We start from the raw sequence: 25,721 nt of genomic DNA on the forward strand, positions 1-25,721 counted from the left end.
GTTATTATTGATAGGTACTTGTTTGTAGCCATTTTTATTTTTTGTGCCTGTGTTCTTCTTCCCCTTTTTTTTCCTTCTTTTTACAACAATCCCTTTAGCATTTCTTGCATTGCTGGCTTGGTATTGATAAATTCCCTTAGCCTTTCCTTTTGTCTGTGAAGTTCCTGATTTCCCCTTCAGTTTTGAACAATAGCCTTGCTGGATAGAGTATTCTTGGATTCAGTCCCTTGATTTGCATTACTTTATATACTTCATTGCATTCCCTTCTGGCCTGATGTGTTTCTGTTGAGAAATCATTTGATAATCTAATGAGATGTCCTTTGTAGGTAACTCTCTGTCTCTCTCTTGCAGCCCTTAAGATTCTCTCTTTGTTGTTAACATTTGCCATTGTAATTATGACATGTCTTGGTGTGGGTCTTTTGGGGTTCAACTTTTTGGGACTCTGTGCTGTGACTTTTTTCTTCCCCAAATCAGGTAAGTTTTCTGTCATTATTTCTTCAAATAGGTTCTCTAATTCTTGCTGCTCTTCTTGTCCTTCTGGCACCCCTATTATATGTATGTTACTTCGTTTCATGTTGTCCCAAAGCTCCCTTAGGCTCTCTTCCTGCTTTCTAATTTTTTTCTCCAGTTGCTGTTCAAATTGGGCTTGTCAGCCCTATCTTCTAGCACACTAATTCGGTCCTCTGCTTCTCTTAGTCTACTGTTGAAACCTTCTATCATGTGTTTTATTGTAGCTATATCACTTTTTATTTCTTCTTGATTCTTACATAGGTTGTTGATTTTCCCGTTCATCTGGTTTATGAACTGTATGACCATTATTCTTAATTCTTTTTCTGACACATTGCATGCCTTTGTTTCATTTAGTTCCCTTCCTCCCCCCCCCCTTTTTTTTCTTTTTTTGTGACTCTTCCTTTTCTTTTCTTCGGGGGTTGCTTTTTAGTCTCCCCATTTTTGCTGTCACTGAAGGGTCCAGGCGCCGAGTTGCACGGGGTCTGAGCTGTGGTGGCAGGCTTGGGGGGAGCGTCACACACTCCAATAGTCAAGGATGGGCTCAGGGAATTGGGAGGCGCGGCCGCTGTAGGCTGGCAGGAGCTCCACACGCTGACAGTGAGAGGCCGGGTGCCCGGGAGGCATGGGCAAGTGCTTTTTTTAATCTAATATTCCAAACCATCTGCTTAATAGCAGTTATTATAAACAATGAATTTTTTTATTCAATTTTGCAAGTATTAAGCTGATTACCTTTTAATTCTGGAATCTTTGTGTTTCCTTCTTTAAAAATTGGGATAATATTTATCATCTCAAGTCTCCTGAGTTTCATTCTCAGACTTTCCCAAATCACTTTCTAAAAGATTGGCCAACTTTTTAAATAAGTTGACAAACTATACAGCTGTCTCTCCTACATCCGCTTATTGTGATAGAGCTGTATTTAAATGTAAAAAGAAATCTAACTGTATTTGTCTTTTCAATATTGCTTTATGATGTAAGCCTTTTGACATATTTTATAGTTTTTATAGAGACATAGAAGCATTAAACAAACTGTCAAACCTTAGAGGGAAAGCAAGAGGAGGGTGGAGGGGAGGTAAGACATCAACCAAAGGACTTATATGCATGCATATAAGCATAACCAATGGACACAGACAATAGGAGAGTGAAAGCCTGGGCTGGGGGATGGCGTGTGGGCTGGGAAAGGTCAATGGAGGGAAAAGGAGACATATGTAATACTTTCAACAATAAAGAATTAAAAAGTTATGGGAATACGAAAAGGATTTATAAATGTCCTCTTCAAGCACCTAATAACTGACTGAATAATCAATACTGTGTAACTTTATTGTAAGAAAGTCATGCAGCCTTATTCTGAAGAGCAAAACATTTCCCAGATAATTATTCCAAAGAACAGTATATTTAAACTATTTCTTCTTCTCTTCCTACTTCCACTTCTCTGCCCACAGTACCGTGTGGAGTCAATGATGTTGCGTATTGCTAAACCAATGAACTATATTCCTGTGACACCTAATGTACAGCAGAGGTCCCAAATGAGAGCCCCACAATGTGTCCCCCTAATTATGGAGCCTGAATCTCGCTTCTATAGCAACTCTGTTCTTGTTCTGGATTTCCAGTCACTATATCCTTCTATTGTGATTGCATACAACTACTGTTTTTCCACCTGCCTTGGCCATGTGGAGAACTTGGGAAAGTAAGTTTTTCATATTTACAACTATGTTGTGCTTTGTACTTATTACTAAAATTATACTTTGAGTGTCTTTTTGCACTCGATACTATCCTTATGAGCAAAATGAATGAATGGGCTGTAGCACAGCTAATTTGTTATTTTTATTTTCTTACTAATTGACATAGATCATCATATGACTAAGTCAGCATCACCGATGGATGACACATATGAACAAGTTGTGAATACATCAGCCTTGCAACTATCTGTTGCATTCTCCATGCATATCTGTGGTCTCTCTTTAATTGAGAGTTATATTTAATTTGTTAATATAAATCACCTTTCAGTGGAACTGTTTGAGGATTATGATCTTACAACTCCAGTTACCAACTCCTCTTTTCTTAGAAATAGTTTGAATTTTTAAAGTTAAATTGTTAAATGTTTTAGCTGTTCATGTCAAAGAATTTTATAAGCTGAATGGGAACAATATTTTTAACTCGAAGGAGTAGATATTTTTCTCAGGATATAAGAAATACTGTCTTTTTTAATAATGATTTTTGTGTATTTAATACCAAGTGTTATAATTTTATCTAGAATATACTCACTACTTCATAGAAAGCACTTGTGGAAATTGTATTGGTAATACTTTTTATTAAGAAAAAATTTGGGGCTTGTGTAGCCCGCCCCCATCCAAGGAACAGCAGCCTCCTGATCACCACACCCTCTGTCTGAGGAACAGCAGCTGTGTGTGAAGCCTCCCCCCACCACCCAGAGAAGCCATCACAACTGTGAACAGCACCCACCAGAGGAGCTGCTGCTAGAAGAATCAGATGAAAAATTCAATACCATATGCAAGAAGCTAGAAGAATCAGATGAAAAATTCAATACCATATGCAAGAAGCTAGAAGAAACAGATGAAAAAATCAACAACTTAAGTAAGGCCCAAGAAGAAATGAAGAGTGATATAGCTGCCATAAAAAACTCCATTGAAAGTATCAACAGTAGACTAGGAGAAGCGGAGGACCGAATTAGTGAATTAGAAGACAAGGAAGCAAAACACACCCAAACTATACTGCAAATGGAGAAAAAAATTAAAAGACAGGAGGAGAGCCTAAGGGAGCTTTGGGACAACATGAAACGAAACAACATACGAATAATAGGGGTGCCAGAACAACAGAAAGATGAACATGGATTAGAAAACCTATTCGAAGAAATAATATCAGAAAACTTCCCTGAGGTGGGGAAGAAAAAAGTCACACAAGCCCAGAGAGTCCCAAACAAGGTGAATCCGAAAAGACCCACACCAAGACACATCATAATTACCATGGCAAATGTTCAGGACAAAGAGAGAATCTTACAGGCTGCAAGAGAGAGACGGAAAGTTACATACAAGGGATCTCCCATTAGATTATCAAATGATTTCTCAACAGAAACACATCAGGCCAGAAAAGAATGGACGGAAATTTACAAAGTGATGCAAAGCAAAGGACTGAATCCAAGAATACTCTATCCAGCAAGGCTATCATTCAAAATTGAAGGGGAAATAAGAAGCTTCACAGACAAAAAAAGGCTAAGGGAGTTTATCACCACCAAGCCAGCCATGCAAGAAATGCTAAAGGGACTGGTGTAAAAAGAAGAAATAACAAGCTCAGAAAGAAAACAGCCACACACAAAAAAAGAAATGGCTACAAACAAGTACCTTTCAATAATAACTTTAAATGTAAACGGACTAAATGCTCCAACCAAAAGACATCGAGTGGCTGAATGGATAAAAAAACATGACCCATACATCTGCTGTCTACAAGAGACCCACCTCATTAGAAGGGACTCACACAGACTGAAAGTGAAGGGATGGAAAAATATCTTTCAGGCAAATGGAAAGGAAAAGAAAGCTGGGGTAGCAATACTTATATCGGACAAAATAGACCTCAAAGTGAAGGCCATAACAAGAGATAAGGAAGGCCACTTCATAATACTAAAGGGATCAATACAACAAGAAGATATAACCCTGATAAACATATATGCACCCAATGCAGGAGCACTCCTGGAAGATATCAAAGAAGAGATCGACAACAATACAATCATAGTAGGGGTCTTTAATACACCACTGACATCTCTGGATAAATCCTCTAGACAAACAATCAGCAAAGAAACAGCAACCCTAAATGACTCACTTGATCAGATGGATTTAATTGACATCTTCAGAACACTTCACCCCAAAGCCACGGAATATACATTCTTCTCAAGGACTCATGGGACATATTCAAAAATAGACCACATATTGGGTCACAAACAAAGTCTCCCCAAATTCAAGAAGATTGAAATCATACCAAGCATCTTCTCAGACCACGATGGCATAATATTAGAAATAAACTACAATAAAAACAACCCAAAATACTCAAAAAAAAGAAAAAATTTGGAAAATTATTTACAATCCTTTTAAGGCTTAAGTTTTTCTTTAAGAAACTTAGTGTAGGGTAATCATGTGTTGAGTTGAAATTTGGTATTTCAGTATAGACTTTATCCATAAATTTTAGGATAGTGTCATCTAAGAAATATTTCTTTTAACAAATTGTGAATATTTGAAGAACTGTTTTTTATAAATAGACAAGCATGTTACTAAATACAAGAATCATGTTTAAATGTTTGAAATGATTTTCTAATGGAATTAGAAATACTCCTAAAATTGCTTAGAATCTCTTCTATGATTGGAGAAAGTGTTTACTTAATATTTTCTTCCTTAACAGGTTTGATGAGTTCAAATTTGGCTGTACCTCCCTGAGAGTGCCTCCAGATTTACTTTACCAAATTAGGCATGACATCACAGTGTCCCCCAATGGAATAGCTTTTGTCAAGGTAATAATACTCTCTTGTAAATGAAAGAAAGGTATCTGCTATGGCTTAACCTTTGGAGAGCTAATGGTTTAGACTTTGTTGGCCTATAATACAGAGGAGGGAAATAAGTTTGCTCGAATATCTTATCTCACACAGTCAAAAATATAGGAATCTTCCAAGAAATAAATTTTTAAATAGTCATCTTGTTTTGCATGAATTTAGGTTTAAAATATTTTAATTATTATATTTTAGTTTTCAGTGAAATATTGAAAGAAATAAACATGTATACCTTCTGCCCTCTGTTAGAATCTGGCAGACTTAAATAGCTCCTTGATGATCACAGTGATGTTAACTTACCAAGATTGAAATTGCTTTGATGTGTACACTCTGCTAATTGTTCTTCTACATTATTTTAAATTAAGACTATCTTAGAAAGAATGATACTCTTGTTTATTGATTGAATTTCTAAAAAGATATCCAAACTAATAATAAGGTCTCTTTTTTTTTCTCTCCCTTATCTCCCTTCAAAAGAGACTGAGGAAAGCCTCATAAATGAATAAATTAAAGACAAATAGGAGAGATCTGGGAGAATATTATATTGCCTCTCCTTTCTTTTCAATTTCCTTAGCATACTAGAATCATGGGACAGGAGGGCGATTGATGGTAGCATGGACCTCACGAGCCCTCAAATTCATTCTGGTGTACTTAGCAAAGGGAGCATCTTTCTTTACCAGTAAGAGCATGCTGTGTAAAATTAGCCACTTAGATATGAGGAAAATTTTTACCAGAGAGTTCATGATATATTCCTTTTGGGGAAAAGTATGTCTTCACATTATCACAAATATTATGTCCTAACATAAACATATGGCTTCTTTAAACAGTACACAGAATGAATTAAAGATTAGACTATGTTTTCATTGTCACACATCTAGCAGCTTATCTCCCTTTAACATCATTTTTAAAACTTACATCTACATTTTGACCCAATGTATAAAGTTTAATGAAAATAAGGTGTGTTTTTTAATATTCAGGAGTATGGTTATCCTGTACCTACAGCTTTAATTGTTCAGTCCAACATGCATTATTACCTTGCATTTATCTGTGAATCATCCTCAGAGTTAATACTGTTTTTTGGTTTTCATTCCTGCTGGAGTTCTCATAAATTCTCCCTAATCTTGATTAATACAAATGATTTTTTTTTGTATCAACAAATTTTATCACCTCACTATTCATCCCCTCTTCCAGATTGCTAATAAATATAGGCCGGAGGGGATGGCTTAGTGGTCTAAGCATCAGATTTGAAATACCTAGAGTCCCTGGAACTGCAGGTTTGAATGTCAGCAGAGTCAACCCAGCTCATCATTCTTCCAAGGTAGATAAATGGAGTTCCATGCAGATTACTGGGGTCATGAGGATGAGATCTTTAAAAACTGAGGTTTGTTATGAGTGATACAAATCCCGTGTGTCTTTCTGAAAGAGTGAGGGTTTGGATCAAAGTTTCAAACAAAATTTCCCTCTGAACTTGTTCTATGGTCTCTCCTTATGCACTAATTGACATCCTCCTCCCTGGGGGTCTTTGCACTCACGAAATAATACTTCATTAGATTTATAACTATTACAGGAACCTTTTAGGGAAAAAGTCCTCTGCAGAAGAAAGAAAATGTGATGATTTTGTATTGACTGCCATTGGTTCTCTGGCCACTTTATTGTTAGAATGTTTCAGTGCATGACAGTTGGCCATTGTTATACTTTGTGCTTCTTAATTATCTAAATCTAATGTTTGAGGGATTTCAAACATTCTTTTTTTCCTTTATGATAGCCTTCAGTAAGAAAGGGTGTGCTACCAATAATGTTGGAAGAAATTTTGAAGACTAGACTCATGGTGAAGCAGTCAATGAAGGCTTATAAGCAAGACAGAGCCCTTTCACGAATGCTCGATGCACGACAGCTAGGACTTAAGCTTATAGCAAATGTCACATTTGGCTATACAGCTGCTAATTTTTCTGGGAGAATGCCATGCATTGAGGTAAGTGGTATAATTCTGTAGTTTCTTCAAAAGAGACTAAAGTAGCGTTAAATGAAAACCTGTTTATTTTTTTTTAACATATTTTTTATTGATTTTTTACAGAGAGGAAGGGAGAGAGATAGAGAGTTAGAAACATCGATGAGAGAGAAACATCGATCACCTGCCTCCTGCACATCTCCTACTGGGGATGTGCCCGCAACCCAGGTACATGCCCTTGACTGGAATCGAACCTGGGACCTTTCAGTCCGCAGGCCAACGCTCTATCCACTGAGCCAAACCGGTTTTGGCTGAAAACCTGTTTATTAAAGCAGTTTGTTTTGTTTTGAAACCTTAAAGCGTTTCATGTCCATGACATTGGATTAGTTTTCTCAAACCGGGGCTATTGTGTCTTTGATAATTTTAGAAATTAGCATACACATATTTATACATAACCTGGATGACCATATTGTAACCAACTATTAGCATAAGATTTCAATGCCACATTTATAGCAATGTTTACAACAACCTTGGTACTAATTCCTTTTAATGTATTGCTAGAGATCTGATGAATAGTGTAGGTTGCTTCTCCACATGTCAGAATGAACAACAATCATTTCATATTTACTCATGTAGCAGTAGATATAAAGCAAAACCTTTCTTGCCCTAACCGGTTTGGCTCAGTGGATAGAGCGTCGGCCTGCGGACTGAAAGGTCCCAGGTTCAGTTCCGGTCAAGGGCATGTACCTTGGTTGCGGGCACATCCCCAGTAGGAGGTGTGCAGGAGGCAGCTGATCGATGTTTCTCTCTCATCGATGTTTCTACCTCTCTATCCCTCTCCTTTACTCTCTGTAAAAAATCAATAAAATATATTTTTTTTAAAAAAGCAGAACCTTTCTTTTATAATGGTAGTTGTAACTAAAAGATACTTTTCATAAAATAAGACTAATTTCTTATTATTTACTAAAGTAGGGTGTTAATTTGATATGAATTCAATATACTGTAACAGAGTAATATAATAATTTACTAGTGATTGAGAAAAGAATGGTGTAATTTGTTTTGTTAATGATCTTTTTGTGTCAAATGAAGGCCAGAACATTGTGGTCTACCAATTATTTTCCTCTTTTATATACAATCTCTCAGCCCTGTACTAAAGTAATATTTTTCAAATTAGAAACCATGGCACAAAGTATCCGACTGTGTTTTAATTTAATTACCACTCTTCCCTCTCTCCTTCCCCCTCACCCTCATGCCACTGAATCCTTCAGGTTGCATAGTCTTCGGGCAGGGGTAGCTGCAAGAGTTCTGACTCTTCCGGGTGTAACTTAAATGGGTCAGAGCAGGCAGCAGGAGGTGGACAGTTAGGGTCCATGTGTGCATGTATCTCAAAAGCACATTTGACTCTGACACTAGGTGGCTCACCTACCCAGCTATTTGCCATCACATATTTTGAAGTGTATCTTTTTGAAAGTGGCAACAGATGACAGATTAAAGATTTTATTAAAACTTGAATTTCAATTAGATAACATGATTTTTTAAATGTATTAGGTTATTGTTGACCTACTTTTAATGCATGAAAAGGTCTCAACAGAGACCTTTAAATTTCTGCTACAGTATTTCTATTTATTCCTTTGTTCATACACTTAATATCTCCTTTATAAAGCAACTTTAAACATCCTCTTAACTACTATTTAATCCTACATTTAGTTCAGATAATTCAAATTTTACAGTTAAAGGGGAAGGGATTATTATTACTATTGTCACTTCTTAACATGAGAGGAAAAAGTATGTAATTCTTATTTTAAAATTCTAAAAAAGAATGCTCCATTTATTCTGATGGGCAATTTTCCCCGACTCTTAGCTTTAACGAGTTAAATAAATGAAGCAGCAATGGTAAATACTATGTCAAGTTGATCATTAAGATTCACCACTCACCAGTGAAAAAACCCGTTAGACATGTACCTGCCTACTTGATTTAAATTGAATACTTTAATGTAATTTCCATCATATAATTATACGTTTTCCTTGTTTTAGGATTATCTAAAAATTTTGTATAACCAATCACTGAGATTTCAGTTCAGCATTAACTTTAACAATACTGAAAAATTATCATAACCTCCAACAAAATTTTGAAAGACACACATACACTCATGCATATACACAGAGTAATTTCCTGCTTGGTTGGTTATAAAGGCATATTAGAAAGTCCTTGAATAAATAAGGTTCTATTATTCCAGGAATCAAATGTAGCTGTGTACTTGTGTAAAATGCAATCCATTGTACTTACTGTTATACTCACAGGCAAGTCTGTATATTGACTAGCTCCTTCTTTTAAATTCTTCATCTTATTTTCTTCTTGAATACTTGTAGAAAGAATGGTGACCCTGGTGACTATTTAGTTTCTTTTTATGTTCTTTTCCCTTTATTTAATTTTAGAAATGTTTAGTATTTAAAATTACGTATTATATTTTAAAAGTCTATTGACCTTACTAAGCTAAGTTAAAGTATTATTTTCAATGTGTTTGAACCAACAGGTTGGTGATAGTATTGTTCACAAAGCCAGGGAGACCTTGGAACGAGCTATTAAACTGGTGAATGATACCAAGAAATGGGGAGCAAGGGTTGTGTATGGTGATACTGACAGGTAATGAACTTTCTGTTTTGAAGCTGTCTTTTTGCATCTCTTTAGATATTCATTTCAGTGTTTAGAATGGCTTAAGAGTAATCATTCCTAAAATACAGTTTTATCTGAGTCCTTTCTGGTTCTTATGATCAGAGTTAGGACAAGTCCTGATTTACCAAATATGATCCTAAGAGCAAGAAAATGTAAGTGTCCTGAGCCAAACACTGTGAAGATTCCCATGGCATCTTTCCAGGTAGCCAAGTAGAAAATGATCTATAAAAAACTGTGTACACAGGAGTCTAGTCTGTTTAAAAAAACAGCTTTTAATGTGAATAATATCTCATATAGCTGCAGCTCTCTGAATTTAAATATATATCAAAATAAATAATAAAACTGTTCTTGAGGGACAATTGCCAAAGTTGTGAGTGGTTAACTTTTTACTAGGCTCCAAAGTCTCTTGTTAAGAATGATTCTTCAAAAGGAAATCTATAACCTGTTTTTTAAAATAAGGCTATATTGGTATAATGAGTATCAGATGGGCCTAAAGAGACAATATTATAGCTAAGGCCTGTTTGTTCTGCTTTAGTGAATGTTAAAATTAATTCAGATTGAGATCATTTATTTTAAAGACCTTAAGTAATATTGGATAAATACTTCTTTTCTTAAGCTTTTCCTATCAGTCTCCAGTATTGGCAGAGAAAGAGCTTTTCTAAAGAAACCATCCAAAGGAGATTAAAGTCCAATATAAAAAACACTTGAAGAAATAGGAGATTGGTTTAGGTGACTCCAAGAGTACAAACAAAAGTCTTAAAGTCATGTCTCAAGATATTGTCCATGTCCACTATTTAATGTCTTTCTACTAAAATTATAAGTATTAGCCATTGCTTCTGTTGATTTCAGATTGTGGTATATATTGAAATGTAAAATGCCATTTTAAAGTTAAATTATATTAGGAAAAAATGACCAATACTTTTGTTTATAAGTTACTTTTGAGTATTTTTGTATTGGGATTTTTTTATTCATATTAGAAATTCTTTCCTCTTGACCTGCATGTAGTGCTGGTGGGACTATTCCTCCTAAATATCTTTCTGGAATTTAGTTTAACAGTATCTTTCAAAAATATTTTTAGTGTCCACCATTTATCAAGAATTTTTTTTAAAATTTACTTATAGGAATTTATTATGAGGTCACAGAGGTGTACCAAATTATTTTATATTAAATATTAGAAAAAAAAATTTAATGACCTAAATTTTCAGTGATAGTTTGGTTAAATTATACTATATCCATACATTGAAATACAGTACAACTGTTAAAATAATGTAAAAGAACTAGTGACACTGAAAATGTTCACAATATACTATTAAATGAAAGGAGAAAGTTACCCAATGGTATGATCTGTGATCCCAAATGAGAAAAGATTTACAGATATACACAAAAAATTTGGGGTATCTTTTATCTGAATGATAAGAGTATGTAGATGGCTATTTTCTTCTTTGTGCCTTTTTGTGTTTTCTAACTGTTCTTCAGTAAACATGTATTACAAAATAATATGTGTGTCTTTTTAAAGCTGGGTCGTTCTAGAAGGAGATTTCCTCCCACATCACAAGTAAAATTCCCATGTCTTTATACTCACATTTTTTCTTATTTTATGATTGACCAAATTGTGTGTCATACAAATCTATAAATGTCTAGGAACAACCCAGGATCATCTTGGCAGCTGTGATAACTGAGCTGGTCTATGTGTAACTAAACTAGCAATATCAGATGTCTTAAAGAGCTGTAACAAGATATACCATGTGTGCACAGGAAAGTTGTGATAATACAAGAAAGCTTAGATCAGAAGCAATTTAATAAAGGATAAGAGGGGGGAATTTTTTTTTTAGTATTAGACATGTTAGCCAGAAAAGTTACTATTGGTGAAACTTTTTTCTTACACTGACTTCCTCTTTACCCTACTCTATTTTTAATCTTCTAGTATGTTTGTGCTACTGAAAGGAGCTACTAAGGAGCAGTCTTTTAAGATTGGTCAGGAAATTGCTGAAGCTGTAACTGCTACCAATCCCAAACCAGTGAAATTGAAGTTTGAAAAGGTAAGAGAAATGTAATACTAATGATCACATATAAAAATCACATAGCTTCTAGACATTTCTGACTTGTTGAATATATTTTCAGAATCAATAACAGTACACAGGCTATTAAAGTGTTATATTTAAAATATTTTTCCTTAGTTTTATATAATTTTCTCAAATCCTTTAAGTAATGTCTTTACATAAAGAAATGAAAAGACTGTTTCGGTTAAGTATTGATGTATAACAGACCACCCCAAATGCAGTGGTGTAAAACAATCACCATTTTATTATGCTCAGGAATTCAGAAAGGTTGCAGCAGGGATGGCATATCTCTGCTCCACCATGTCTAAGTCCTCAGCTGAGAAAACTTAAAGGCTGGAGGTGACCCAGCTAAGGACTGAAATCACCTGAAGCGTGATCACTCTCACGCTGGCTCTGGCTGGGACCCCAGCTGGGGCTGTCAGCTGGAGCACCTGCACATGGCCTTTCCCTGAGGCTATTTGCTCTTCCTCACAGCATGATGGCCGAGTTCTAGGAATGAACAAAAGCTGTTTTGCTTTTTGTGACTTAGTCTCAAAGTCACACACATCATAGCCTGTCTAGATTTAATGGGAAGAATGTCAGAGTTGCATTGTAGAAAGACCATGTGGAATAGGAGATATTAGTTCTTTGAAATAGACAGTTTGCCACAAGGACTTTCGACTATTTTCACTTTACTTTAGATGTCAAGTATGTATTTAGTTCTTTCTATATACAGTAGGTCCTCGGGTTACCTCAGAGATCCGTTCCTACAGCACGATGTAATGCGATTTTCGCCGAAATTCGGAACCCACATATATAAGCACCTACATCACTCACATGGAGCACATACACAGCAGTAATGAAGTGAAACAGTAAAAGAAAAAAAATATTTAAAAGATAATTCCTGACCATTACTTGTGGTAAATAAATAATAAAAACCATAAAGCACATATGTACATATGTCAAAATGATGGAACTTTTTTTTTTATAAATAAATGGGAAGTGGCAACGTAACCACCGAAATGACGTACGTGGAGTCCGACGTAACCTGAGGACTGTCTGTAAAAGATACTGAGCTAGGAGAGGTGTGGAATGCAAAGCAGCCTAAGACACAGTCCTGCCTTCTAAGAGCCAATAATCTAAAAGGAACAATTAGAAATGTATATAAGTGATCTTTTTTATTGTAAACGTAGGAAAGTCTCATAAAAGCAGACTCCCTAAGCACTGTAAGAGCACAAAGAAAAGAAGGTATGCTGTCCTGGCTGGATGGGGGCACTCTATGTAGGAGGTAATATTGTACTGTGTCTCGGAAAACAGTTAGATTTTCAGTAGGCAGCCACAGGCAGCAGCATTTCTCAGAAAAAAAATGGCATGTAGAAGGATGTGGAGTTGGAAAAGCCCAATGTGGGAATACGGAGAAGCAGAAGGGACATCTGGAAACATAAAGTTAAGACCAGATTGTCTTGGATACCAAGGTACAGTGTTTAAACTTGATTCAGCTAAGTTTATCAAAGAAGAGCATGACTTAGGCAGATAGGTTTGGGGAGGATTGACCTGTAACAGTGAACAAGAGGGGCTGGGAAGAGGAGAATCAAGACAAGATACTTCTTGCAACCTGCATAGCCCGAACTGGCAAGAATAAAGAAAGGACAATTCAAGAGATACTAAGAAAAGAAGGGTTAGTAGGAGTTAGATATGGTTGGTTTAGGAGGGCTGGTGTAAAAAGGACAAAAAAGGAAGAGTCAAATATGGCTCCCAATGTTTATCGTATACCTACTCTGAAGCAAGAATCCTGCTAGAAGAGACTCAAAGAAGACTTGGACATGGTATCTGCCCTAAATGAAAAGTGAGCATTCTAAGTGGGGGAAAAGGGAAAATTAGAAATAGTGGTAATGGGTACTGTCCTAGAAGTATGTGTATGGTGCTATGGACACCCAACCCCTCTGGCAAAGTGAAGAGCATGGTGTGCTTAGAAAATAACAGCAAACATAAAAATTTACCTGAAATGGGTCACAGACCTAAACATGAAAGCAAAAACTGCAAAACTTCTCAAAGATAACATACATTTGTTAAGAATTGTGAAGCTTTTGTTCATGATGAATATTAGTTTGTAGTGTTGTTTTTTTCCTTGTATTGTCTTTGTTTGGGGGACCAAAAAAAAAAGGTTGGCCCTAACTGGTTTGGCTCAGTGGATAGAGCGTCGGCCTGCGGACTGAAAGGCCCCAGGTTCGATTCCGGTCAAGGGCATGTACCTTGGTTGCAGGCACATCCCCAGTAGGAGGTATGCAGAAGGCAGCTGATCGATGTTTCTCTCCCATCGATGTTTCTAACTCTCTATCCCTCTCCCTTCCTCTCTGTAAAAAATCAATAAAATATATTTTTTAAAAAAAGGTTGGACTCATAAAATGAGTTGGAAGTGTTACTTCTTCTAAGATTAGTGCAACTATTTCTTCCTTAAATGGTTGATAGAATTTACCAGTGAAGCCATCTGACCCTGAAATTTTATTGGGATGGAGGTTAATTACAAATTAAACACCTTTCATATATATTGAATTATTCAACTTTTATGTCAGTTTTGATAACTGTGGTTGTCAAGGAATTTGTCCATTTATCCTAAGTTGACAAATTTATGGGCATAAATTATATTTCCTTATTGTGGTTTTGATATCAATAAGATTTTTAGTGGTATCCTTCCTTCTATTTTTGATATAATTTTTCTTTTCTTAATCATTCCATTAATTTTTACTCTTTATGTCCTTATACTTACTTGGGTTTAGTTTGCTTTTCCTTAGTTTAGAAGCTTGAATCATTGATTTCAAACATATTTTTTAATTATAAGCATTTTAAAGTAAATTTGAAGATATAAATTTTCCTCTAAACACTACTTTAGCTTCACGTTTTAAAATCTTGTGTTTTCATTATCATTTGCTTCAATGATAGGCTATTTAGAAGTGTGTTGTTTGAGTTCCAAATATTTAAGGATATTCCAGAAATCTTTTTATTATTCCTAATTTAATTTCATTGTGGTCAAAGAACATACTTTGTATGACTTTAGTGCTTTTAAGTTTGAAATTTGTTATTTGGTCCAACATATGATCTGTTTTAGTGAATTCTCTCATATAACACTGAATAGCCATGTGTATTCTGAATGTTCTATAAATGTCACTTAGTTGATAATGTTGTTGAAGCCTTCTATATTCTTACTGATTTTCTGTAAATTTTTAAAAGACAGGTGTTAAAATCTCCAAGTATAATCATGGATTTGCCTTTTTCTCCCTTTTAGTTCTTTCAGTTTCTATTCCATATGTTTTCAAGTTTACTTATTAGATGCCTACACATTCACGATTATGTATCTTCTTGGTGAATTGATACTTTTATCTTTGATAATATTCCTTGTCTTAAAATCTACTTTTTATTAAATAGCCACTCCAACTTTGTTTTGATTAGTATTAGCATGTGTATATTTTTCCATATTTTATTTTTAACCTTTATGTGTCCTTGTATTTAAAGTGGATTTCTAGTAGATAGCTTATAGTTAAGCCTCACTATTTGATCAGATATAATCTGATCATTTCTGCCTTTTTATTGGGATGTTTAGACCATTTACATTTAATATGATTATTGATAAAGGAAGGGGAAGGATCTATTTGGTGACTTAAAAAAAAGGGAGAGTGCACATACCCATTGATCTAGGAATTCCACTTCAAATTTTTCTATGGATTAATCCATGCAAGGTTGGTGGGACAGTATTTGTAATTCCAAAAGACTGGAAACCTCCTAAGTGACCCATAGTAGGTAACAGGTTACATAAATTGTGATACCCTCACATAATGGACTATTATCTCCAAGATAAGTTATTAAATGAAATAAGCAAAGTTCAGAATGATGTATATAGTAAGCTACCCTTATGTGTATAAGTACATGTATGTGCATAGAATATCTCTGGAAGAATACACAGGAGATGAATAACAGAGGATGGCTCTAGGGAGGGAAAAGTAGAGGTTGGGGGACCAGGACTTTTCATTGTAAATTCTCTCACAACTTTTTTAATATTGAGAGCTATCTACTAGAAATCCACTTTAAATACATGTGTGGGTAATGCTTAAAGCAATTTTTAATTATTTAAAAGGGTATTATTGATGACTTTTGAGACAGCAGTGTCAGTTGAGGTAGGAGCAAAATTGATAGTACAGGCAAAGGAGTACATGATGAAGAGGTAAAGACAACTCATTGTGTGCGTTTTCACCTCTAAGTATTATATTGTGAATTAGTTGGGCCCTGAGACATATTTAGACTTTTTCTATAATTGACATTTGTTTAAAGAGAAAAAAAGACTTAAAAATAGATATTCATGGTAGAGGGGGAAAAATGGTTATTGAGAGACATTTTGTTCCATTTTATCACAGGTATATTTACCCTGTGTTTTACAAACAAAAAAGAGATATGTGGGTTACATGTATGAAACACTGGATCAAAAGGACCCAGTATTTGATGCAAAAGGAATAGAAACAGTCAGAAGAGATTCCTGCCCTGCTGTTTCTAAGGTAAGTTTTATCTATCTTGTTTTCATCTTTGAGAAATAAGCAGCTAAAGAATCTAGTGAAAATCCTTAGCACACATCTAGGCAGAAGAACTATAGCCTATATGCCTATCTATAACTACAAGAGGAACTAAATGATGTTTGAGAATTAGTTTCTAATGAAACAACTTATCTGATGTTAGTCCTTAGTTTCTAACTCCTTCCCACACCTTACCTTTTACCACAATTGCTAAAAAAAACAACACATGAACTTGATAAGATTTTCCTGCCTATCACCTGGAACTGATCCTATATAGTAAAAGGCTAATATGCAAATTGACCAAACGGTGGAACGACCAGTCGCTATGATGCGCACTGACCACCAGCGGGAGCACCGTTCAGCCAGAAGGCCTGAGCCAGGCTCATGGCTGGCAAGTGCAGCAGCAATGGCGGGAGCCTCTCCTGCCTCAGTGGCAGCACAAAGGATGTCCAACTGCCTGATTAGGCCCGCTCCCCATCAGTCAGACATCCCCCAAGGGCAGCTGGACTGCGAGAGGGCACAGGCCGGGCTGAGGGGGGGACTCCCCCCCCCCCAGTGCACGAATTTCGGGCACCAGGTCTCTAGTAAATATATATTATCATATGACAACACGCAAAAGCTAGGAAGCTTTTGGATAAAGAGAAACTAGCAACAGAGATATTTCATAAGCAATATAATGCATCCTAGATTAATTGAAATTTTGTTTACTTGGGTCATCAGATATAAGTTAGGCTTAGCAGATATAAGTTAGGAAGATTTCTGAAGAATGGTACTTAAATGACTGAAATTTCTCAGCTATGGTAATATTAACGATAGTATATTATATTTAATTTTTCTTTACTCAGTCCCAGACTCTTCCTATAACCAAAAGTAAGTGGCATAAATGGAAACGTACTCGACACACTGAGTTTTATGAGAGCATTAAAAGCATAATAAATTGTCAATTTGTTATTGTCAGAATGACATATATGTAATGTTATACGAATTTGAGGTGTTCGTTAATACTAGTTTCTGGAAGAAATATCATCCAGTGCATTCTTTCTCTGAGGGCAGAATTGTACCTAGGCTAAACTAGCAAACATCCTGTGTAAATAAGTATGGGTTCCAGTTCTCAGAATAAGATCAGAACTTTTACCTGGAACTAATTTAAATTCAGTCCACTAAATAAATCCACGTATGTCAGTCATTTTCTAGTAGAAATAATCCCAATACAGAAAATTCTGTCACAGTTAGTATATACTTATTGACACTAGAAAAAGACTAATTTTGATTTCACTGCTTGGTGATATTTAAATTGTTTCCTGTCCATCTGAATCAGGACCTTTTTACAACAGGGTAAATAAAACAATGCATGAAATCATGCCTGGCTTCTTGTGCCTAGAGCGCTTTTACCTGTTTAAGAAAACCGAAATGTTTTTTGTCACTTCACATGGAGCAAATATTTCATCTGCATGTCATTCAATATTTCATCTGCATGTCATTCGATATGATTTTTCTCAAATGACATGATATTCTACTTTTAGAAATAGCTATATAAAGTCTCTAAAATATTTTCTAATTTCTAATAATTCATCCAATCATTGTAAATAGCAGGTTGTTTAGGTAGATCACATTAACCAGTAGTCACATAATTGAAAATATAACAATAATGATGATATGCTAGGGGATATTTTATCTATATGCGCATATCCGTTTCTTTTTCTTTTTTTGTTTTTTTTTGTTTTAAGATACTTGAGCGTTCTCTAAAGCTGCTATTTGAAACAAGAGATATAAGTTTAATTAAACAGTATGTTCAGCGACAATGTATGAAGCTTATGGAAGGAAAGGCCAGCATTCAAGATTTTATCTTTGCCAAGGAATACAGAGGAAGTTCCTCTTACAAACCTGGAGCTTGTGTGCCAGCCCTTGAGCTTACAAGGTAATGATGTGCACAGCAGTACAAATCTCAACTCTTAGCAAGTATAGTCCTGGGGTTCTGAACGGTTTGGAGAAGATGAAAAGACTCATCCATAGGCACAGATACACGCTTGTTTCTTCACGTGCAACCTCACTGAAAGTGAATGGGGCTCCCGCACTTTGTGAGCTCTCAAGAGGAAGGAGGAACTTGCATCTCCACTTCTGGACTCCCTTTGGGTAACTGAAGTCAGTGAATTGTAATCTGGGGCAGAGCTTGAATCATTGTTTCTCACATCAGTCACTAGGCAGTCCTTAATAGTGATCTACCAAAGCACTGACATGTGTCATTCTGGAATCAAGTCATCTAACCAGCAAAACTTTCTTACTTTCTTATCTTTCATTGTTAGATTTAGGATTTCTAGTTCTTATTATTAGGGGATTAGAAACATTTTTAGCTAGTTGATATCTGCCAACTAAGTATATACAGTTCTCAAAAAAGTTGCAACTCTAACGCAAAGTTATCCCTTGTAGCTTTCTCACGGTTTCAATGTCGTTTACTTCTCATTTAACTTTCTGGAAAGGCACATCCCATGACAGTCTTTGAGTGCATATTTTATTTGGATTTAAATAGGAAAATGCTTACCTATGACCGGCGCTCTGAGCCTCGAGTTGGGGAGCGAGTGCCATACGTGATCATTTACGGGACCCCCGGAGTACCACTCATCCAGCTGGTGAGGCACCCCGTGGAACTCCTGCAGGACCCGACTCTGAGACTGAATGCCACTTACTACATCACCAAGCAGATCCTCCCACCCCTGGCAAGAGTCTTCTCACTTATTGGTATTGATGTCTTCAACTGGTATCACGAATTACCAAGGGTAAGTCTGCTAATGTACCTGTGTGTGACTGTAGAGAGAAGTCACTGAAGATTTCCTGTAGAAGCAAATATTTTATTTAATGTTAAAATAGCATTTTACTAAAGTAAAGCATGCAGTGTGGATCTTAGCAATCTCAGTTCACTCAGAAGCCTGACGGAGTGGTCTGACTCTGTAATAATCTGGGATACATTGCGCTAGGAAAAAAGTAGCTTTTTTATCTCCTTTTTCGAATTAGATCTGTTCAGTCATTTGCTGTTACCTCAGATTATGAAAGGCGGATGGTATTCAGGCAAACACGTACAAATTCATGCTCACGTTATTTTCACTTTCTCAGTAAGCACTTACGACCCAAGGTGAAGATTAAGCTAGTAAGCGAGGCTGACGTGCTTCAGAGTCTGTGCTGGTCAGCATCTATAACGCTGTATCCTGCTCCACGCCAGAAAGCTGTTACTATTCCATCTCATCACAGAAAGAAGTTAAACCACTGGCATTTCTAAGAAGCTGACCTAATTACTTTTATGCAGTGATTTATAAGACACCAATGGTATAATATGCCAATGGTATAATAACAATATGATCATGTATTTCAATGTAAAAAGAGAACCAGAAGACAGACTGTTGAAACCAGCATTAACTCCAAGTGAAGAATGCTTGGTGGTGTGCATCCAGTTGCATTTGAGATGCTCCAGGTTCACTTTTGCTTGAATTTGCACCCTGCTGCCTAACAGGTCATTTTTAACCTCTACCTGCCTTGTTTCCGTGGCCCACGTCGTGCAGCCTTAAACAGCATCTCTCTCAGCCTGGATCTCTCCCATTGCCCTGTGTGACCTCAGACATCTATGTTTTTCAACCAAGAATACTAAGTGGCAGGAGATTATTATTTTTCCAAAAGGAAAAACAGTATATCTGATGATAATTAAGATGTGATCTCTATGAAAGGAAGGACTTTGTTCATTTCTATAGCCTCCCTGTCTAGAATAGTGCCTGACACACAGTGGTTACTTAACAGTTGATGCGTAAATGAAATAATGCCTCAGTAGATTAGCAGTTAGCATGAGAATAGTAGCTCTGCTATGCAGCTGGCTCAGAGTTATTTCTGAATTGATGATTTTATAGATCCAGAAAGCCACCAGCTCCTCTCGAAGTGACCCTGAAGGGCGGAAAGGCACCATTTCACAGTATTTCACTACCTTGCACTGTCCTGTGTGTGACGACCTGACTCAGCACGGCGTCTGTAGTAAATGTCGGAGCCAACCTCAGCATGTCGCAGTCATCCTCAACCAAGAAATTCGGGAGTTGGAACGCAAACAGGAGCAACTCGTAAAGGTACAGCTTCATTCAATAGACCCAGAATCCCAAGCAGTCTGATGTTTGGGGAAATGTAGTCAGCTCTCAGATTATGAGATATCAAACTGGTATGAAAGGTAAGTGGAGTAAGGATTATCCTATATAATAAAAGGGTAATATGCAAATTGACCCTAACAGCGGAACAACTGGGAACGACCAGTCACTATGACACGCACTGACCACCATGGGGCAGACACTCAATGCAGGAGCTGCCCCCTGGTGGTCAGTGCAATCCCACAGAGGGAGCTCCGCTCAGCCACAAGCCGGGCTGATGGGTGCGAGTGCAGCCGCGGTGGCTAGTGGTGGGAGCCTCTCCCTCCTCCTCAGCAGCGCTAAGGATGTTATCTGCTCACAGGCCTGATGCAACCCAACCACCAACACATAAAGGCCAGGTTCTGCCACCGTCCTCAAAGTTAAAGAAGCTTTTGAACCAAGACAGACTCAGCCTCTTAGTAGGAAAGCTGTCACACAGGTGAACAGGGAGAGAAACCACCTCAGAGGAGACTACGCTTTTAAGAATTCAAAAATTCTGGAAAGGTGATTAGGGATTGGTAACCAGCAGACCACTGGTTGGCGACCACTGGATAAACTATTTCATCTGCATCATTCTAGTTCAGTGATGGCGAACCTATGACACGCGTGTCAGAGGTGACACGCAAACTCATTTTTTTGGTTGATTTTTCTTTGTTAAATGGCATTTAAATATATAAAATAAATATCAAAAATATAAATCTTTGTTTTACTATGGTTGCAAGTATCAAAAAATTTCTATATGTGACACGGCACCAGAGTTAAGTTAGGGTTTTTCAAAATGCTGACACGCCGAGCTCAAAAGGTTCGTCACCACTGTTCTAGTTGCTACAGTTTATACTGGTAGAACATTCTTAAGTTTTAGAGAATATAGCAAGTTATCCACAATGCACTAAACAGATCTTATTAAGGGCGACAGAATCTAAAAGGTATGATTACTTTGATGCAGCCACAGAAGCTGAGCTTGTTGAAATAAGCTGACTTTTCCCTCTGTCCTCTATGTCCTAAATAGTTCTTAAATACCTTCCCTTTTGTCCTTTTCCTGTTACCATTCTGGTCCATCTCCCCGTCTCCCCTCTCTGATAAAATTCAAACTCCTTATCATGCTTCATACATATTTCTCTGTTCTGGCCCCTACCTGCTACCTCTCTGTCACCATTTCTTCCCTTCTCCCTGTCACACTCTACCCCCCACCCATACAATATGAACTTCTTTCGGGTCCATGAATGTACCTTATTCTCTCTCACGTCCTGGCCTTTAAACATACTATTCCTCTGCCTGGAATGCTTTCCTCTCCTCTCACTAGTCATCACCTGAGGAGAGGAGTCAGCTTAAACCCCCAGACCAGGGAGGCCTTCCATCCCTACAGTGGGCTCCTGCTTTACTGTGATGTGTGTGTGTGTCTGTCCTCCCCACTAGACACAGTGAGCCCAGGGAGGGCAGAGGCCTGCCCTTCTCCCACTGCTGAGTGGGCTGCCCTGGCACGGAAGCCAGCCTGTGCCAGTGGTTCGTAAACGTGCATTGAACTGTGCCTGCTGACTGCACAGTTAAAGCAGCGATTGGTCACTGTGATGACCATCTGATTTTCAGCCACTTTGACTGGAACCACAAAACTAGTACAGAGCAACCACTAAAGACACTGGGTGTTCGCAGCTTCTGTTGTATAGGTTGTTGCCCCGACAACAGCAACCAACCCTGATTAGGCAAGTCCCTTGAAGTCGGAGGCTGAGTGGTCTCTTCCCTCCACGACATACACTGCACCAGTTGGTGCCATTAATATAACCAGAACCCTCTTTCAATAATAGTAGGACTTATTTCTTCTAAAAATGCAGCTTTAAAAGAAGTGATGCCGTTTATAAATAAGGATAGTTTGTCATCTTTTAAGAGATATTTTTAACTTTAGGGTATTTTTTTAAGATAATTAAAATGTGTAGCCCCTGTACACTAGATAATCTGTAGGAGTTTTCATAAAGCAGAAATTAGAGATGTAATGAGAAATGGTGAGAAACATTAGTAATAGGAGATTTTGATATGCCTCTCTCAACCCAAGACCAATCAAGTGATCAGAAATAAGAACACTTATGAAAGAATATCTAAACATCATTATAAGGTTATATATCAAACTTATGATTATATATCAGACTAACACAATATTAGAGATAGTCCATCTTAAATGTTTATGGACTGTTAAAAAATTGACCACCTCTTCTGTAAAGAAAACTTTACTAAATTTCTGAAGTAGACATATTACAACATTTTATCAATACAGTGCTATAAAGCTAGTAATTATAAACCCAGAAAATAAAATGATCCTTCCACTTGGAAATTTTAACACTGCTTATTAAACAGACATTACATTACGTATAAGATTGTAGACAGCCATAGCAGATCTCAGAAACATTCATCACTGCAAACACTTTTAATAGTAAACATGAAGGAATGAAAGTAAATGAATTAAGCATCTGACTGAAAACTTTTTAAAAAATAAGAAAGCCAAAGGGTAGCAAAAAGAATCAAGACTAAAGCAGATGTATTTTTAAATATCTGCTTCCTTGTAAGCTAAAAAGTAAGTGTCCGAGTTGTAGTGTTTAAAGTTTTAAACGTAAGCTGAATTGAGCTGTAATGCTCAGGGTTTAAATCGGCAGTAAAGGATCTAGGAACTAAACATGGAGTTAAATTTAGTGAGGCAAGTAATTCCACCCTGGCTTATCTGTCCGACCAGCACAGAGAGCATAAATATTTATCAGCATGTCCGGGCACCTGAGCGCAGCACGCAGACTGTCACTCAGAAATCCTGTACTTGGAAATAGGTTTGAGTCTCTTGTCAGAGGGTTAGTGAAAAGTTTCATAGGAGAACCGCATACTTGGTCTTCGGCTGAAGCACACGTTTCTCAGAGGTTTGCTTGAGGCAGCATCATAGTATTAGATGCAATAACCAGTGTGCTCAGAAAAACGTGCCCTTCAGTTGACCGGAAGATATGGAGGCAAAGAACAAGTGCACTGCCTGAGACATCTCTTAAAAGCAGAGCTCTGCTGGGATCAGAATTAACTAGAGCAGATTTGATTTCTCTCCTAAAAGACAGTCTAGAGTAGTAGCTATTTAGTATTTCTTCTTTAATGGCTTGCATACACTAGCCAGGTAAAAAATCGGCCTGTATTTTCTTGACCCTTGGGATGCTCACTATTCATCCTTTTCAATTTTTTGATGTTTCTCATGTTTTAAAATCTTTTTTTTTTTTTTACTATCTGACTTGAGACTACATATTGTTTAAAACATGATCATTATGTAAGAAATAACACTTCTCTTTTTTTTTAATTGCCTTATGGTTTATTATTTTCCCTCAGATCAGATCTTATACATCAGAATCACCTGGGAGCCCTGAGCAGGAAAGATTCTTAGACTATCCATTTCCATCTCTGTTCTATTCATTGGCTCAGGGTGGGGCTCAGGCATTAGTACATTTTTAAGCTCATGTACATACAGAGTTGAGAACCACTGGTCTAGACTACTACTTTTAAATTCTCATCCTTCTATTTTTCTCTTCTGAAATAAGAAAATGGATCACTTTTTTATGGTTGGCATTTAAAAAGATAAACCTGAGCAACTTGAAAAAAGTGCTTATAGCTCACTTAAGAGACAGCCTTTGAATGGTTATTGGGTAGCTTAGTATGCGGGTCTTAATATAATAGCATTCTACTGTAAATGAAAGCTGATCTCAGGAATGAAATGAATACTTGGGGGATTTTGTGCTCTATGTTTTGTGAAATAATATCCTTTAGAAATGTCTCAAAGAGATAAAAACTAGTGAAATGTTCTGTAATGTATTGTGTGCCAGATGTCTGCCAGTAATCTGTGGTGGGTCAGAAAGGAGGGATTATAAAAGTTTGCTGCTTACACATATTCAGGGGCATTTCCCTATTGTTTCATGTATTCCTCTTCTACTTTCAGATTTGCAAGAACTGCACAGGTTGCTTTGATCGACATATCCCGTGTGTTTCTCTGAACTGCCCTGTACTTTTCAAACTCTCCCGAGTAAATAGAGAATTATCCAAGGCACCATATCTTCGGCAATTACTAGACCAGTTTTAAATTCTCAATATCACAGAATTCCAGGTGCTATTTTTTTCAGTGTTTACCACTAAACTGTTGTGCATGGTGCTTTTTCAACTTTCATCAAGTCAAGTATGTTCATTGTCTATTATCTGAAGACTATGAAGACTTTTATGCTAATTGAATTAAAAATTGTACTTGTTGATCTCTGAATAGCTCACTTCTTACAATGTACAAATTCCTCATCCTTTCACCCTTCAACATTGTTTTATAATGCAGGTGTGGCATTTGCTCCAGTATGTGTAACATCTTGTAAATCCATTTGAGTAGATCATATTTACTTCCCTGTGGAAGGAGCACTGAAAAACCTTTTTTAAAAAACCATTCGTGTGTTTTCCTTGAACTGTCTGTATCAAGACGTGTTACTTAGAGATATCCATTCACTTTATAATTTTGACTGCGAAATATTTTGTAAATACACTTTTTTACTTTTCAAACAACTGAGTAAAATGTGCAATGAATTTTATACAAATGATTTTCAAGTTGTTTGATATATTTCCTCTAGGTTTTGCTTGACTCAGAGTAGAGTTGTTATTCTGATCAAACTGTGCAAACAGTAGTACCACGTGTAGCATTTTGAAACATTATTTTCTAAAACCGCTGTCTTGCTGTAGCTATTAATGGGGCATTGTGAGGAACTGTGCAAAGACATTTTTGTTACAAACCTGTGGGCCTGTTGCAATACTTTAAAAATAAAAAATTTTATTCCATTTTTGCTTGTTTTGTATAGACATTTCTATTGCTTCTAAATATGCTTAAAATATTTTCTTTTCTTATGTACTGTACAGTTAATCTTATTTGCCATCATCTTGAACACAAAATGTGTATTTAGAATATTTGTATAACTGTATAAAATGAAGAAGGAATTATGTGATCAGTGCATTGTTTTTTAAACTGGAAATCATTTTGTTTTAAAAGTTAATAATGGAAACCCTATTAAAATTGAATAAAATATGAAATGTGGCAGTGTGATTTTTATCTTACTATAAATGGTATTATCTTCATCTGTTTTATAAGCTTATTTTGTTTACTTCTTACCCTACTCTTTTCTGAATTTTAATTATGTAATTTTAACTGGTTATATCCTAACTGGTGTTAAATTCCCTTACCAAACTTTAGGATTAAAAAAAAAATGGCAGCCAAAGTTGTCTAGGAAGAATTTAGCTCTCTTTTTTTTAGTAGA

At 36.5% G+C, this 25,721-nt stretch overlaps 1 protein-coding gene across 12 annotated transcripts in view; it reads left to right on the plus strand.

Moving 5' to 3' along the window:
- REV3L (REV3-like, polymerase (DNA directed), zeta, catalytic subunit) overlaps nt 1-25,501 on the plus strand; it is a 166,210-nt gene extending 140,709 nt beyond the window's left edge. For 9 of the 12 annotated variants that reach the window (XM_014531311.1, XM_014531312.1, XM_014531309.1 and 6 more), the window contains 10 exons: nt 1,950-2,194; nt 4,915-5,023; nt 6,822-7,028; nt 9,539-9,648; nt 11,603-11,717; nt 16,124-16,261; nt 18,004-18,194; nt 18,804-19,050; nt 20,167-20,376; nt 24,377-25,501. In XM_014531311.1, the coding sequence (XP_014386797.1) occupies nt 1,950-2,194; nt 4,915-5,023; nt 6,822-7,028; nt 9,539-9,648; nt 11,603-11,717; nt 16,124-16,261; nt 18,004-18,194; nt 18,804-19,050; nt 20,167-20,376; nt 24,377-24,517 (1,713 nt within the window). In that variant the 3' untranslated portion in view covers nt 24,518-25,501. Of the gene's footprint in view, nt 1-1,949; nt 2,195-4,914; nt 5,024-6,247; nt 6,377-6,821; nt 7,029-9,538; nt 9,649-11,602; nt 11,729-13,459; nt 13,870-16,123; nt 16,262-18,003; nt 18,195-18,803; nt 19,051-20,166; nt 20,377-24,376 lie in introns of those variants that run through there. The other 3 variants (XM_014531317.1, XM_014531318.1, XM_014531319.1) reach the window with 3 other exon arrangements.
- Nucleotides 25,502-25,721: the final 220 nt, after the last annotated feature.

The sequence above is a fragment of the Myotis brandtii genome, unplaced genomic scaffold (assembly GCF_000412655.1).
Source record: "Myotis brandtii unplaced genomic scaffold, ASM41265v1 scaffold8, whole genome shotgun sequence".
Classification (NCBI taxonomy): domain Eukaryota; kingdom Metazoa; phylum Chordata; class Mammalia; order Chiroptera; family Vespertilionidae; genus Myotis; species Myotis brandtii.